Here is a 15,650-nt window from a genome sequence, read left to right on the forward strand (position 1 = left end):
ATCCTGTAAGAGCAGAAAGTAAAGAGATATAGCCTGGCACAGAGCTGGATCGATAGAGGACTCAGGGTAAGTGATGGGGGGAGGGGGACAAGTGATGAAATGTTTTTTTCACTTCAATGCAGGGAATACATGGTGGTATAAAAATGTTTTAATTTTAGAATCACTTCAAGCTGATGCTAATAGGTCATCCCTTTCTGGGTCTATCTTTAAGACCCCAATGTAGGAAGGTACTGGCCATATTAAGGACAGCATTATGAAGCACTAAAATCAATGCTTGCCCTTCTGTGATAAGAACATAGAACACTAATGTGGAAAATGTGGTGTACAGTTTATAAATACATATACCTCTTACCACAAGACTGATGTTATTATGTCTCAGGTTGAGCTCTGTCAGTGAGTCTAGACCGTTCAAGTTTTCCACTTCTGTTATCTGATTCCGAGCAAGGTTTAATACTCTTAACTCTCCCAGGTGGCCAATATTCTCAATTTTAGATATCTGCAAAGAAACAGAATATCATACAAATTAGATCAATTTAAAGAGACATAAAATATCAATATTGCCATCTGCTATCAACTCTGTGGACTTGATTTATGACATGGTAAAAGTAGTAATAGCGTGCAATAGGTTAAAATAGCCAGTCACAGATTAAACTCCGCTAGGTTGGCCAAATCAAACTTTTAAAGGGTCAATGCATCTAAAACTGGCATTTTAGTTAGGAGTAAATGCTCCTTTTTAAATAAAACTACACCTTAACTATCGCTTGAAAATCTAAAAGGACAGGCCTACTTAATTAGATACCAAACCCTACCCATGGCTTCTACAACAATTAACATATTGGAAGTTCTTATCTCAAATGGTTTTAAATACTTGGTCATGGCAGCACAGCCTATCCAGAGAAACCGCAACCTGAAAGCCATCTAAATTCAAAGGCTACACCCAGTGCACGTGTCAGCGTCTGGAAAAGAACTGCCATACAGAATAATGGCAGTCTGTAAACACATGAACCAAAGTGTGGCTGTAGATAGACTTAATTCTCCACCAGAGTGCATTCACTGGACTGTAGCATCTAACTTTAGCACAGCTAGAGGTTACGTTGTGATGGATCTGGGTAGACTGCTCAATCATGAGCAGGCATTTCAAACCATTAGAGCTTCAGATTTGCTATATACTTTTAATACACATTGTTATAAAGGCCAGGGGAGGGCATTGAGGAGTTTAATATTTAAAGTGCTCTTGTCCATTAAGCCAGCCGTATACGTATCTGCAGAAATTCTGAAATGTAATTTCTTTCCTTTTCTGCTTTGTTTTGTAGAGCTGAGTGTGACTGTATGAGGTCTGTTCATTTGCCTCTGATAGGACAGGTGGCTGCATGTACATATCTGTTTATATCCCAACCGGAGATGCCCAAGGGGAAGCCGCAAATCCATAAAAAACTGAGTGAAATCATGTGCTTGCCCTCTTAACTCCAGCACGTTTAAAAATGTGTTGTATTTTGATTGCAATTATACATTGCTTCCATACAGTTGTCAATATACTGTACATAGATAACAATGCAGAAGACAGGATGGAAGTTGCATGACATGACGGGATAGGTTATGCCTTCCCTCATAGGCATCTCTCAGGCAGGGCCCAATCAGAACCACAAAATGGATCATATAAAAAGGTAAAAGCATTACATCACCAAACTGCTGTCTTTACAATCCTGGCTTAAACCAATCAGTGACCAGAGGTCACTGTCTTTTTTTTCCCCAGCCAAAGGGGGATTTTGCATTTAAATACCACACCAGAAGCCAAGCATTTAGCCCATGGTCGCAGCATGGTCCCATAGTCTGTGCAGAGCAGCACCAGATTTTGCACTCTCCAGTTTTAGTAAATCAAACTGCCACACTGCAAAGCTGGGGCATATATACTTACCTAAGCAGCTGCCATGTTCATTTGGTGGTGAGCAGTTGTAGAGCGGTAAAAACACAAATCAATTGCCTGTTATTACTTCCCCTCTGCTGCCTGTGTAAGCCTAGCCAGCCTGTTGACCAAAAGGTCAGAATATCTAATAAACGTTTAATCTCAAACTTGCCATTCATTTTATTTGCTACCTGAAAACATCCCTGTATCTGCTCCTGTCCTGATGGCAAGTCTGCACCATTTACAAAGGTAACAGCAGAAAAGAAAAAAAAACAACTTGTTTGTTTCTTTATACATTAGTGTATTTAACCTTTAGGCATGTCTTAAGGAAATTAAGAATTTGGGGTTTTCACCATGTATAGTTTTACATAATAAGACAGGAGGCAGCTGTTAGAATTTTATGCTATGTAACAAGCATGCTCTGTTGTCTTTAAGGAAATGCAAAGATTGGGGTTCTCACCATGTATGCATGTATGAGTATGTCTGCTACATAGTGAGCATAACATGGCTACAACTGCCTCCTGTCAATTTATATGAAACCACATGAAACATCTATACTGGAGATCAAAATTAGAGAACAATTTGTGAACACTTGATTTTTTCAGAAATAATGCAATATTCATTGCTCAACATTTGATGGGATTTTTGTTGTGGCTATACAATGCTAATAGAACAGTGTTTTTTCAAAATAACCAAGGCACTTCAACAAAAAAAAAAACAATTTTGTAGAAAACACAATGATCAAAAAGAGAGAACAGCAATGACTGTAGCACAAAGAAAGATTACAACTAAAATTTCTGAAGGTTACAACAATCAACAATTAGTAGGAAGTAGGGGGCCCTTGCTTTGAATGATTTCAGCACATCTGCGGCCACAGGACATCACTAGTCTCTCACACTGCTCTGGTGTAATTTTGTTCCACTCTTCTTTCAGTCTCTTCTCTTGGCCAAAGCTTTGTCGCCAAGGATTTTCTAGAGGTTTCCTATTGGGTTTATATCAGGAATTGCTAATTGGAAAAGTCCTCCGTACTATTGCAAAAAGGTAGCGATAAACAGAAGAGTATAGCCAAATAATGATAAGTTCACACCTCTGTGTATTTCATCATGACTCAGCCGGCACCTAGAGTCCACTGTATCGGTGTTCCCTTACTGTGCTCGCTCGAGCCTCCTTCCGAGTAACGGCGTATGGGTCCGTCAGTGGCGGCCTGACGTCATATCCGGTATGGCAAGCTTAGAGCAGGGGGAGCCGCGGGAAAGCCAGCCTTGCTTGAGTCAGATGTACACAGGGAAGGCTGATCCAGAAAGTGCAGTTCAGTTGACGCTGCCGCTGATGCGTTTCACCGACTTTGCGTCGGTTTCTTCAGAGCCTGATCATCTTCCACAGCCGCCGCCATCATGGCACTCTAATCTTTAATTTATCCCAACTAAAGAGGACTTTAAACTACTGGAGGAAGTTAAGTCTACATGTCGTATTGAGATTCAGGCTCTCCACACAGGCCTAAAACACCTTGCAGAGAGGGTGTAAATGGCGGAGGAGGGGATACAAGAGACTAAGTTAGCGGTTCATAGAACACATATTCAGAGTGCTGACCACCGTCTCCTTTTGCGGGATATGCAACCATCTTGAGGACCTTGATAACAGGGGCCAGAGGAACAATATCCGCATTAGAGGCCTTCCTGAATCGGAAGGGCCTGAAGATCTACAAGCTACCCTGCAGACTCTGTTCAACAACCTGCTAGCTGAGCCTCCCACACAACCCATTAAAATGGATCGAGCTCATAGCGCTCTCAGACCAAAGGGCTCCCTCTCTCAGCCTCAGGACAGTATATGCAGAGTTTACTTATTCCCGCTGAAAGAAGTCATTATGCGCAAGGCCCGTTCTTCTCGCATCGTGACGTTCAATAACGCACATATTTAACTTTACCCTGATCTTTCCTGGATCACCATCCAAAAAAGCAGGCTCCTTCTACCTTACTTTCTCTGCAAGAAGCTGACATTACTTACCGGTGGGGCTTTCCTTTTAGTTTTACCGCAACACGGCAAGGCAAGTCTGCTATCCTGCTCTACCCAGAGGACCTGACCACATTTTGTGATGTGCTGGAACTACAGGTTCCCCAACTTCCTTAATGGGACCTAGTGCCAACCCCAACAACACCACCTGTGGTCTGGCAGAGGGTCTCCCATAACAAGCAATCTAGGAGTACAGGTAACCCCCCGCAAGTCTACGAAGCACAAGCTTATGTGGGCAGCTCTTCCTCCATACCTCTGGAGCTGCCCACATAATGTTTAGTGTTTTGTCTTCTTTTTGCTATAGGACAGACCAACAGTGAGAGTGGTCGTTTGTTCTCTCACTTTTCCCCGCAAGCTACTCAGCTACTGTTCCTCCTTTCCTTTTTATGTTCTCCTGGTCCCGGTTTAGATCAGGGGAACATATAGGAACATATACATACCACCCTTTAGGGCTTGTTTTACTTAGTTTTCATTGTTTATTGCTTTGTTTTGGCATTTTGCTCTTATCTTCTCTCTAATCTTTTCCCAGTCTCTCGTTTTCCTGGTCCTCCCCGAGGCTGCAGCTCCTTCTCAATCTTTACATATGGGATCATGTCCCCCTGGCATCAGAGTACCACCTGCATTGCTCCTGGATCTGATAAGTATTATTTTTCTGCTCCTATCCATCACTATGGTTAAGGTCCTTTCTCTGAATGTTCATGGTCTAAATTCAAACAGAAAACGGCATCTGGCATATCGGGAGTTCCGACAATCAGGCGCTGATGTCATATTGGTTCAGGAGACCCATTTAGATAGGGAGGACTCCCTCGCGTTTCCATCCAAACATTACCCTCGTATTTACCAGGCCTCTAATCCATGTAAGAGAGCTGGTGTGGCCATACTCTTCAAACAGGGTTCCCCCCTTTGTCTGCTCTGAATCGTACATAGACCCCCAGGGCCATTTCATTATCCTCTGGGGTACTTGGCAGGCACAGGCTATCACATTCTGTACCCTGTACGCCCCAAACATACAGCAAATAAGCTTTCTAACTAGAGTCTTTAACCATCTCTTTCGCACGGACCATGAGTGTCTCCTGATAGGAGGTGACTTTAACCTGGCCCACTCAGCTGTTCTCGATCGCCACACGGTAGAACCTCGGGGCTCACAATCTCGTCCCCTTAGAGCATCCCAGCTCTTCCGTCAGCTGACTTGGAAATATGCCCTATTTGATGCTTGGAGGGTCTCTCACCCAGGGGGATCAGCAGTATACATTTTACTCTGCCCCTCACCGCACACACTCACGTAGAGATTACTTCTTTGTGAATAACCTCACCCTGCGCCAAATATGAAATCTGCGAGTGTGCTCCCGATCTCCTGGTCTAATTATGCCACTATTCTGATCAATCTGACCCGAGGTGCCCCTCAACGCAAGCCCTGCCATTGGCAACTGAATAACGCTCTCCTTCAGCAACCCCCGTCTAGGGCTGAACTGGAATCCACTCTGAAGAACTACTTAATTGAAAACACTACCTCTGATTTCACTCTCCCTACTGTGTGGGAACAAGTCACAAGACTGTTATTCGAGGAAAATGTATTGCGGACTCCTCGGCCATGAAGAGAGATGCCATGGCTGCTAAAATACGGGCTGAAAGGCAGTTGAGGGATTTAGAGCGTCAGCTACAACTAACTCCATCCTTATCCCTACTCAAACGGATCATTCGCATACGCAACGCACTCAAAGATTTGGCCCTCCATCAGGTTGAAAAAGCTCTAGTACGTTTAAAGCAAATATACTATTATAAGGGCAAAAAGGCCCATTCTCTTTTGGCTAGGAAACTACGCGACCGAACGCATCTATCAGCCCCACACCAAATTAAGAGTAGTTCAGATTGTTTACTTTCTCACCCCCAAGATATCGTACATGCTTTTGAGGACTTTTATAGACATCTCTACAATGATGCTAACATTCCACACGACCCCCCTCCTCAAGCTCTTTTAAACCGTATGCACCAATACCTTGAACAGAGCAGGATATCTCAGCTTTAACCCTTGGATCTAGCACCCCTTAATGCACCTATAACATCGGAAGAGATCGAACTGCCAGTCAAGTCCCTGCTGGCGCATAAGGCCCCCTGGCCCTGATGGATTCCCCTATGAATACTACAAAACGTTCCTACCCGTACTGCTTCCACACAAGTAGTAGTTCAGATTGTTTACTTTCTCACCCCCAAGATATCGTACATGCTTTTGAGGACTTTTATAGACATCTCTACAATGATGCTAACATTCCACACGACCCCCCCTCCTCAAGCTCTTTTAAACCGTATGCACCAATACCTTGAACAGAGCAGGATATCTCAGCTTTAACCCTTGGATCTAGCACCCCTTAATGCACCTATAACATCGGAAGAGATCGAACTGCCAATCAAGTCCCTGCTGGCGCATAAGGCGCCCAGCCCTGATGGATTCCCTTATGAATACTACAAAACGTTCCTACCCGTACTGCTTCCACACAAGTGTAGCCTCTTCAAATTAGTTTCTGCAGGACACTCCCATCCCCACGGACATGCAAAGATCCTTCATTACCCTGATCCCGAAACCTGATAAAGACCCTTCTTTGTGCGCTAGCTATAGGCCAATAATCTTGTTGAACTTGGACCTAAAGATTTTTACCAAACTCCTTTCCCTTAGATTAAACAGTGTTCTTCATTTCTTGATTAACAAGGACCAGGTGGGTTTTGTCCCCCTCCGACAGGCGGTGGACAACAACCGGAAAGTTGTTGACCTGAATGATGTGGCGAATCAGGAAGGCACGGAGGCTTTGATTATTAGCTTGGATGCAGAGAAGGCCTTTGATCACCTAGGCTGGCCCTTTATGTTAGCTACTCTGCGCCACCTGGGATTTCGAGGTGCGTTCAGGAAATTCGGGGTATCCCGGTTCAGGGACGGGAAATTCAAAATCTCGTTATTTGCGGACGATATCATCCTTACCTTAACGCATCCTAGGACCTCCCTCCCTAACCTACATGCTGAGTTAGACCACAATGGAGCTCTCTCTGGATATAGAATCAATGCATCTAAATCAGAGGCTCTACCTATCAATGTTCCTCAAGATGAAATCACACACTTGTCATCTTGCGAAGGCCCTAAAATACTTAGGAATTTATATAACTCCGACCTATGCTACATTATACAAAGAAAATTTCCCTCCTCTTCATCACCATTTCAGAACCCTTCCGAGTCAATGGAAGAAACATTATATATCTCTTCTAGGATGCATCACCTCAATTAAAATGTCCCTTCTCCCTAAATTGCTATACTGTACTTATTTCAAACTTTACCTATACCGGTTCCCCTTTCACACCTCAAAAAGCTAAAAGCAGATTTTCTGCAGTTTGTTTGGAACTATGGGCGACATCGAATACCTCGATTGGTGCTTATGGCATTGAGAGCAGATGGTGGATTGGCATTTCCTAACCTGATTAAATATTATCAAGCAACCTAATTGCGAGCTATGGCCTCTTGGACCACTCAGCGCTGTTACAATAAATGGACCGAAATTGAAAAACAATGGCTAGCCCCTATCCACCCTAATAGTTTACTATGGAATGCAAGCGCAGGGGTCCCCCCAAGTCGCCTGCTGGGGGCTATGGCCCTGCTTAGATCAGTATGGCGGATAACATCCCGTCAGTGCCAACTTGGGTCTGAAGCCTCTCTTTTGACCTCTTTTCTCTATAATCCTGAGATGCCGGATAACCTTACTTTCTCAATGTCTCATCCTTGGGCATCAAAAAGCCTTTTTCACTTTGGACACCTGGTGGATCCCAGGTCTCGCAAACTGTTGTTGTTTAGTGAGCTTCAGAGTAAATATGACCTACCTCGCCGAGTGTTTTATGAATATCTCCAGATTCGTCACTATGCCCATACTTTTACTCCATCCCTGAAGTTCTCTCCTCTTTCTCCCTTTAAACAATTAATCATGGGGGGTACTGTGGAGAGAGGGCTGGTCTCCAATATATATTGAATACTGAATTCTTATTCCATTCAGGATCGGGGTAAACACTTGTATATGCTACAATGGGAGCGGATGCTGGGAGAGGAGATTTCCCTCCAGACATTGCGGATGATCTGGTCTCGGGCAGCCAAGAGCTCTATATGTACCCTGTACAAGGAGAATTCCTACAAAATCCTTTACTTTTGGTACTGGACACCAGCCATACTCCATGTTATCCCACCTGCTCTGATCGCTGCTGGCTTTGCCTCAAGGGGAGGGGTACCCTCTTACATATATACTGGACATGTCCATTAATAGCCCCGTTCTGGCGTTCGGTGCAGCAGCTGCTGGGTGACATATTTGGATTTCCTATCCCTTGGTCACCAAAATTCTATCTCCTGGGTTTGGCTGACCTTCCACTCCCTAAACCTCATAAAAAGTTGCTTCATCATATCCTTACAGCTGTGCGCTGCCTAATAGCATTGTATTGGAAAAAACGCTTCCCCCATGGCCTTTTATGCTGGGATCAAGGATGTGGAAATAATGGAGAAATTAACAGCCCGAACTAGGGACAAATTGAATGCTCATAATTGCATCTGGGAGCTGTGGCACCTTCGGGAGGACCCACCTTGAGCTTGCCCTTATTCTCTTTCCACCTCTTCCTTACCCCCCCCCCCCTTATTTCTCTATCTTTTCCTTTTTTTTTTTTTTCTTTGTCTTCTCTTATTTCCCTTTTTTTTGTCACCTTGTTTTTTTTTTCCTCTTTCTTTTTGCATCTCAGTTTGTTGAGCCTACAACTGCTCCCACCACATCTTTACCATGATGTTTAATGTTATGTTGAATTTTGCTATTTTTATATGAACAAAATGTCTGCATTGTAAAATTGTTCATACGTTACTCAACAATGCTGTCGTTTTTTTTTTTTTTCTTCTGTACTCCACAAACCGCACAATCATTCAATAAAATTGTTATTTGGAAAAAAAAATAAAAATTGATGGCTAATTGGGTGATGAATGCAGGGAAGGAACCAAAAGTGGGGAACTTGAATGAGTTTGTGACATTGTAAAGATGCAATATTCTGGAAATCACAGATTTGGAACGACAAACTTCTCCTGCTGAGGCTGAAAGGGTCATTCCTTTGGCCTTCATCTGGACAACCTGCTGTGCAAGGGTTTCAGTCACTTTAGAACAGCTCACCATCTTGCAAAGTCAGTGAAAACTAGAAAGTTAGGCTGCCAGTTAAATAGGGTTTTTCAGATAATTAAAGAAATTAGCACAAGGTGCCAGATTAACACCAATAACTGGTAGGAATCAGAAAGTGTTTTCTAATTTTGATCAATATTCTTTTCTAAATCTCATTGAAGTTTTTTATTATGTGTTTCAAAATATATGCAACTTATGAAATATGCTTAACAAAACTGCTATGCTACTAGCTACTGTTTAGATAATTTCAAATAGGACTAAGCAGTGACCTTGAAATTTAGGAAATTATAGGTTGTTCTGGAGGAGCGCAAGGTTTCTAACATCTACCAGTTCCGTGATGTCTTCATGGAGGAGTGGAAGAGGACTCCAGTGGCAACCTGTGAAGCTCTGGTGAACTCCATGCCCAAGAGGGTTAAGGCAGTGCTGGAAAATAATGGTGGCCACCCAAAATATTGACACTTTGGGCCCAATTTGGACATATTCACTTAGTGGTGCACTCACTCTTGTTGCCAGCTGTTTAGAAATTATTGGCTGTGTGTTGAGTTATTTACACTGTTATACAAGCTGTACACTCACTAATTTACATTGTAGCAAAGTGCCATTTCTTCGGTGTTGTCACATGAAAAGATATTATAAAATATTTACAAAAATGTGAGGGGCGTACTCACTTTTGTGAGATACTGTATATAGTACTCCTCCATTTATCAAACATACCCTTCTTATGCAGGAAAGTTTCTTTACAAATGAATTGGTTCTTTACAAATGATCCTTAAAAGGAGAATTAAGGCCAAAGCTCTTTTTGCCCCACTTTTGCACTTAGTCCTGCCCTCCTGTAACCCATTTTCAGTGACAACAGGCTAAAGTCCACTTTCAACTGACATCAGAGAGCCGGGCAAGCTCTGCAAGGATCCTGACCAGCAACTGGCTCAACCTTTCAGCGGCTCTCTGCTCACTGAAGATTGAGAGCTGAGTGACCAGTGGACTTTGATCGCTCAGTTATCGGTGTAGAGATGGCAGAGGACAGATGCAGCTGGGATCAGTGCTGCAGCCATCTAGGAGTATGATTAATCGTTATTTTCCATTCCCACATTTCTCTTTTAAGAACGGGTATTGCAGCAGCTTATCCATGCCCTAAATCATCAATGGGTAACCATAATAATAGCAGTAGGAGAACACATCTATTTGTACCACCTTACATCAATGTACATTCAGTAGGCCCAAATTGAAATAAGCTCACTTTTAAAGTGTTACTGAACCCAAAACCTGCATTCGCTATATCTGGTCTCCCACAGTACACAGAACATGGAAATGCAATTACTTTAGTAAATATAAATGGATAAATACCCTTTTTCATCAGCAGTATATAGCAGTCTTGTGACTTGTATAAGTTTCTAGTAAACCGTGTAAGAGGAGTTTTCATTTTCCCCTGATCCTCTGTCTGGACATTTCTGGACAGTGCTGATTGGCTCTCCCAAGAAATAAAAAACTCTCTAGCAATACACACCAAACAGCATGTGCAGCCTGTCTCCTGGCTCTGTAAATATCAAATTATTTTTGGAGACAGTGAAAGAAGAGGAGGATCAGAGAGAAACAATCAAACAGACTTTATACACAATGCAAAGGATTAACTCCTTAGGTTCCATAGTGAGTATAACAAGCATGCTTTACTGCATATACAGACTGATTTTACTGTTGTGGGTTTAGTACCACTTAAGGGTTGGCTGGGTCAAACTATATAGTGAACTATGGCATGCAAGCTTAGTAGAGCTTAGTATATAATGCCAGTAGTGAGGTGTTGCCTTAGCAGAGTCCTTGACCGCATCCCCAAATTTAGCAATATAGGCAAATAGGGTAAATATTGTCTAATAAGGTCATCCGGTTAATGGAGGAGAAGCTTCATTGCAAAACGCGTTTTGTGTGCTGCAGCCAACCCTTAACCACTTTCCCACTGCTCACATTGCTGCTCGCGCGTCGCCGGAGGCGCGCTCCCGCAGTTTTCAGTCACAGCGGGAGTCGGGCCAGGGGAGGAGCGGCGGCGATCGTCGGGGAATCGAGTGAGGAGATCCGCCCGCTTGTGTAAACGGAGCGGGCGGATCTCCTAAGTGACAGGTAGGGACAGATCGCAGTGTTCCACCAGGCATACATTAACCCCTCCCTCTCCAATAAAATTAACCCCTTCCCTGCCAGTGTCATTTTTACAGTAACAGTGCATATATATAGCACTGATTACTGCAGTAATGTCACTGGTACCCCCAAAAGTGTCAAAAATGTCAGTCAAGGGTCCGATATGTCCGTCTCAGTGTCGCAGTCCCGCAAAAAAAAAAAAAATTGCAGATCGCCGCCATTACGCGTTAAAAAAAAAAACACCAAAAATGACAGAAATCTTTCCCTTAGTTAGTAAACGCAATAACTTTTGCGCAAACCAATCAAAATACGCTTATCATGATTTTTTTTACCAAACATAGGTAGCAGAAAACAAATTGGCCAAAAATTAAAAAAAAATTCGATTTTTACATTTTTTGGTGGGGGGGGAATTTCATATAAAAAAAATGTTAAAAATATTGTTATTTTTTTCAAAATAAACGCTCTTTTTTTGTTTATAGCGCAAAAAGTAGAAATCGCACTGGTGATCAAATACCACCAAAAGAAAGCTCTGTTTGTGGGAAAAAAAGGACGTAAATTTTGTTTGGGTACGGCGTCGCACGACCGCGCAATTGTCAGTTAAAGTCGCACAGCGCCGAATCGCAAAAAGTGGCCTGGAAGTAAGACAGCAAAATCCTCCGGTGGTAAAGTGGTTAAAGTGAGTGCTTTTCGATTTGGGTTTACTGAAAGCACATTGATCTCAGGGGGTATGTTTGGATGTGTTCTACTGTTTGACATGTCTAAAATACCAGCATAGGATTCTTATCCTTAACCAAAGTAGAGTTGTACGGAAAGCTCTGTTCATCTGTAACCTAAGCAAATTTCTGCTGTGATCAATTCTGAAACCTGGGAATTGTATTCCACTGGATGAATTCATCTTCAACTTGCCCTAAGTTTACAGGCTCTAGAATTTCATATTTCTTTGGTGGTATTCAGAGAAGATACTTTATTCATTTGTAGGTTGGTATGACTAAAAGCATTTGACAGATGTTCCTGAAAGTTGAGACAATACCTGATTTCCATGCAAGTCCAAGACATCCAGATTTTTAAGGTTTTCCAAATTTGTTATTTTCTGAATTCTGAAAAACAGAAAGTTATCAAATTGGTTGTGAAGACATAAAATTAAAGAACTTGAACATTGTCAGATATATAGAAGTTTCCATTGTCTCCTTTTTCTGTAAGCTGTAATATAGAGATCATTACTTTACATCACATATCATGACTGTTAAATTCACACTGACAGGGGATGTCTGAAGGACACTATGCAGTTTGCAGTAGCCAAACCTTTAACAAGCACTTAAGTTCATCAAGTTACCATAATGTGACAGCCAAGAGTGTGAGCTGCTCCTAAGCATGTACTGCACTTTTCTGTCCATAAAAACAGCTTTTAAAATATACATTAAACATTGAAATTATTTTCTTTCATTGAGACATTTATTTTACTTGGCTTTGTTAATGTCGATAATTGTATACATGTGCTGTTCCTTTTCAACTCCATCACACATACCTTTGGACAGCAACCAAGACGAAGGAATTTATATACTAAGAGCAACAGAATGATCAAAAAGGCGCCTGATTCTCATAAACACGCTATCAAACATTAGTAATTACACAGCATATAAAACCAATACAAAAATACAGATTTATGAATCACTTTCAGGATGACAATTTCATCTTAAGACTTTCTGCTATGAATGTTTTCAAGAAGCATAAAAGTCTGTAGAAAGCATTTAATTGTGAGCAATTAATTATGAAATGGAATCAGTCATTTTCAACTTTTTAAATTTCTGCCTGATAACGGTAACCTCTAAGTTTCTCTTATTACCTTTACTAGTCAGAAAACTATTGATTGTGCTTTGGTTTAATTTCACCTTGCTAAAAAAAAAGGCTTAAGGCCCCTTTCACACAGGCGGACCGTTCAGATCCGCCTGTCCGTTTTTTTGGCGGATCTGAACGGTCCCCCCATGCATTCCTATGGGGCATCGGATGTCAGCGGAGACATGTCCGCTGACATTCGACCCGATCCGATCCGTCAAATCTGGACGGATGGAAACCCTATTTTCCATCCGTCCAGCGGATCGGATGGGATCGGGTGAGAACAGACTGACGGTCCGTTGACATCAGATTTCCCCCATAGAGATGCATGGGGAACTGTCAGCTGTGTCTCCGCACACAGCGCGGAGACACAGCTGTCCTCCTGCTGCTCAGCGGGGGATCGGCGGCTCGATCCCCCGCTGAGAAAAACGTACTCCGTCCAACGGACGGAGTGTGTGAAAGGAGCCTAAAAGATTTTCTAAATCTTTCTTTACCCATTGAAGTGACAAGCCTCAGGTGATACATAGAGAAGAAATCCTCCTAAATAAGTTGCACCTGTTTATCTGCAGTCTTCTCATCCATCCATCTCTACATCCATTCAAAGTGCAGAATTTATACAGCTTGTCTGAGCTTTCAAAAAGCAGGGGGGGGGGGAGCTAATGTTACGCTCTGCAGAGTTCAGTTAGAGCTGATTGGAGGGAAGGGACACTCCCTCCTTTCACACAGCACACAGGAATAGAGCTGAAGCTGTCATTCACAGGCTGTGTGCTGGGACTCCCTCCCCTGTTCCCTTTTTAACCTCTTGGTGCCAGGAAAACCTCTCAGAAGTTATTTATTTAGATAACAGAGGAACGAGGCAGCAGATAGAAATGACACTTAGTGCTCTAGATTGAGACAAGTGCACACTATAGAGGAATATGCTTTGTTCAAATTTCATGTCTGAGGTTTGCAACCACTTTAACTTGTGGGTTTGGGCACACCCATTTTCCTACCCTACCTTGTTTAGCACAAGTGTCCCTAAAGTATATATCCACAAAAAAATATTTATGTAGTTTTGGATAGAGTGGGGAAGGTTTGATAGCCCTGTCAGGTTTTTGCTGCACTAAAACAACAAGAACAGAGGGTGCACCAACCTTACTCATTTTGTTTGTAAACCTTTTAAGAAAAAAAACAACAGATGTTTACTGCTATAGGGGACTCCCAATATTTCCCTCATTTAGGCCCCTTTCACACCTGTGCGACTTGTCATGCGATTTGGGACTGCAAAATCGCATGACAAGTCGTTCTCCATTATTTCCAATGAGTACCATTCATATCTGTGCGACTTGAAGTTGCACAGACTTCAAAGTAGTCCCTGCACTACTTTGGCACGATTTTGAAGCGTTTTAAGGCCAAAGACATTCAAGCCCAGTCAAACTCGCATCAAAATCGCGTCAAAATCGTGGCAACAATGTCACGGCAAAATCGCTGTAAAATTGCGCGACTTTGAAGTCGCACAAGTGTAAAAGAGGCCTTACAGTCAGTGACAATGTTTTCACCATACAGGAATTGAGAAAATCTACAGCACAGACAGACACAGAGAGACAGCAATTAAAAGCGGACTTTCGTTTTTTCCTGCTCTGCTAAAAAAAAAAAAATGGTAAAAATGTAAAATACTATAATAATGTCTGCATTGATTTTCCATTATTTCTAGCCTATTACAATTAATCTAAATTAACCGAACACTTGTAAACTTACTTTGTGAAGATCCCCACACATTTATTTCTTCAATCCTGTGACATATCCTCACTATCCCCTGTGAATAGGCACTGCTGTGTCCATAGATGTGAGCAGCCAATTGCATTAGGGTGTGCACTTTTAAACTCAAACCTACGTGTGCGTACTTTTTTAGAATATACATACACTATTTTGCCAAAAGTATTGGGACGCCTGCCTTTACACGCACATGAACTTTAATGACATCCCAGTTTTAAGTCCATAGGGTTCAATATTGAGTTGGCCCACCCAGTGGCGTACCTAGAGCATTTGGCACCCGGGGCGGATCCTATATCTGGCACCCCCCCCCCCCAACTTTAAAATGTAAAAACACCCACAAAAAAATTGTAATGTGTTCAAGAATATATTTTTTGCACAAATTTCACAGCCCCCCATCACAGTGCCCCTTTAAGTTTGAGTAATAGATTGGAGACTTGCTAAAGGAGATATTCAGAGACTGCAGACATGATACAGGAGATGGTCAGAGACTACAGACATGATACAGGAGATGGTCAGAGACTACAGACATGATACAGGAGATGGTCAGAGACTGCAGACATGATACAGGAGGTGGTCAGAGACTAAGGGCATGATACAGGAGATGGTCAGAGACTGAAGACATGATACAGGAGATGGTCAGAGACTACAGACATGATACAGGAGATATTCAGAGACTGCAGACATGATACAGGAGATGGTCAGAGACTACAGACATGATACAGGAGATGGTCAGAAACTGCAGACATGATACAGGAGATGGTCAGAGACTGAAGACATGATACAGGAGATGGTCAGAGACTAAAGACATGATACAGGAGATGGTCAGAGACTAAAGACATGATACAGGA

General features: G+C 42.4%; 1 protein-coding gene across 1 annotated transcript in view; it reads right to left on the reverse strand.

Annotated features, from left to right (window-relative positions):
- LRRC49 (leucine rich repeat containing 49) overlaps nucleotides 1–15,650 on the reverse strand; it is a 202,688-nt gene that overhangs the window by 143,802 nt on the left and 43,236 nt on the right. The window contains exons 7-8 of the mRNA XM_082256059.1: nucleotides 12,245–12,311; nucleotides 353–496 (exon numbers count right to left, since the gene is read on the reverse strand). Coding sequence (XP_082112185.1) covers nucleotides 353–496; nucleotides 12,245–12,311 — 211 coding nt within the window. The remainder of the gene's footprint in view (nucleotides 1–352; nucleotides 497–12,244; nucleotides 12,312–15,650) is intronic.

This window comes from Pelophylax lessonae, assembly GCF_965119305.1.
Source record: "Pelophylax lessonae genome assembly, chromosome: 4".
Taxonomy (NCBI): Eukaryota; Metazoa; Chordata; class Amphibia; order Anura; family Ranidae; genus Pelophylax; species Pelophylax lessonae.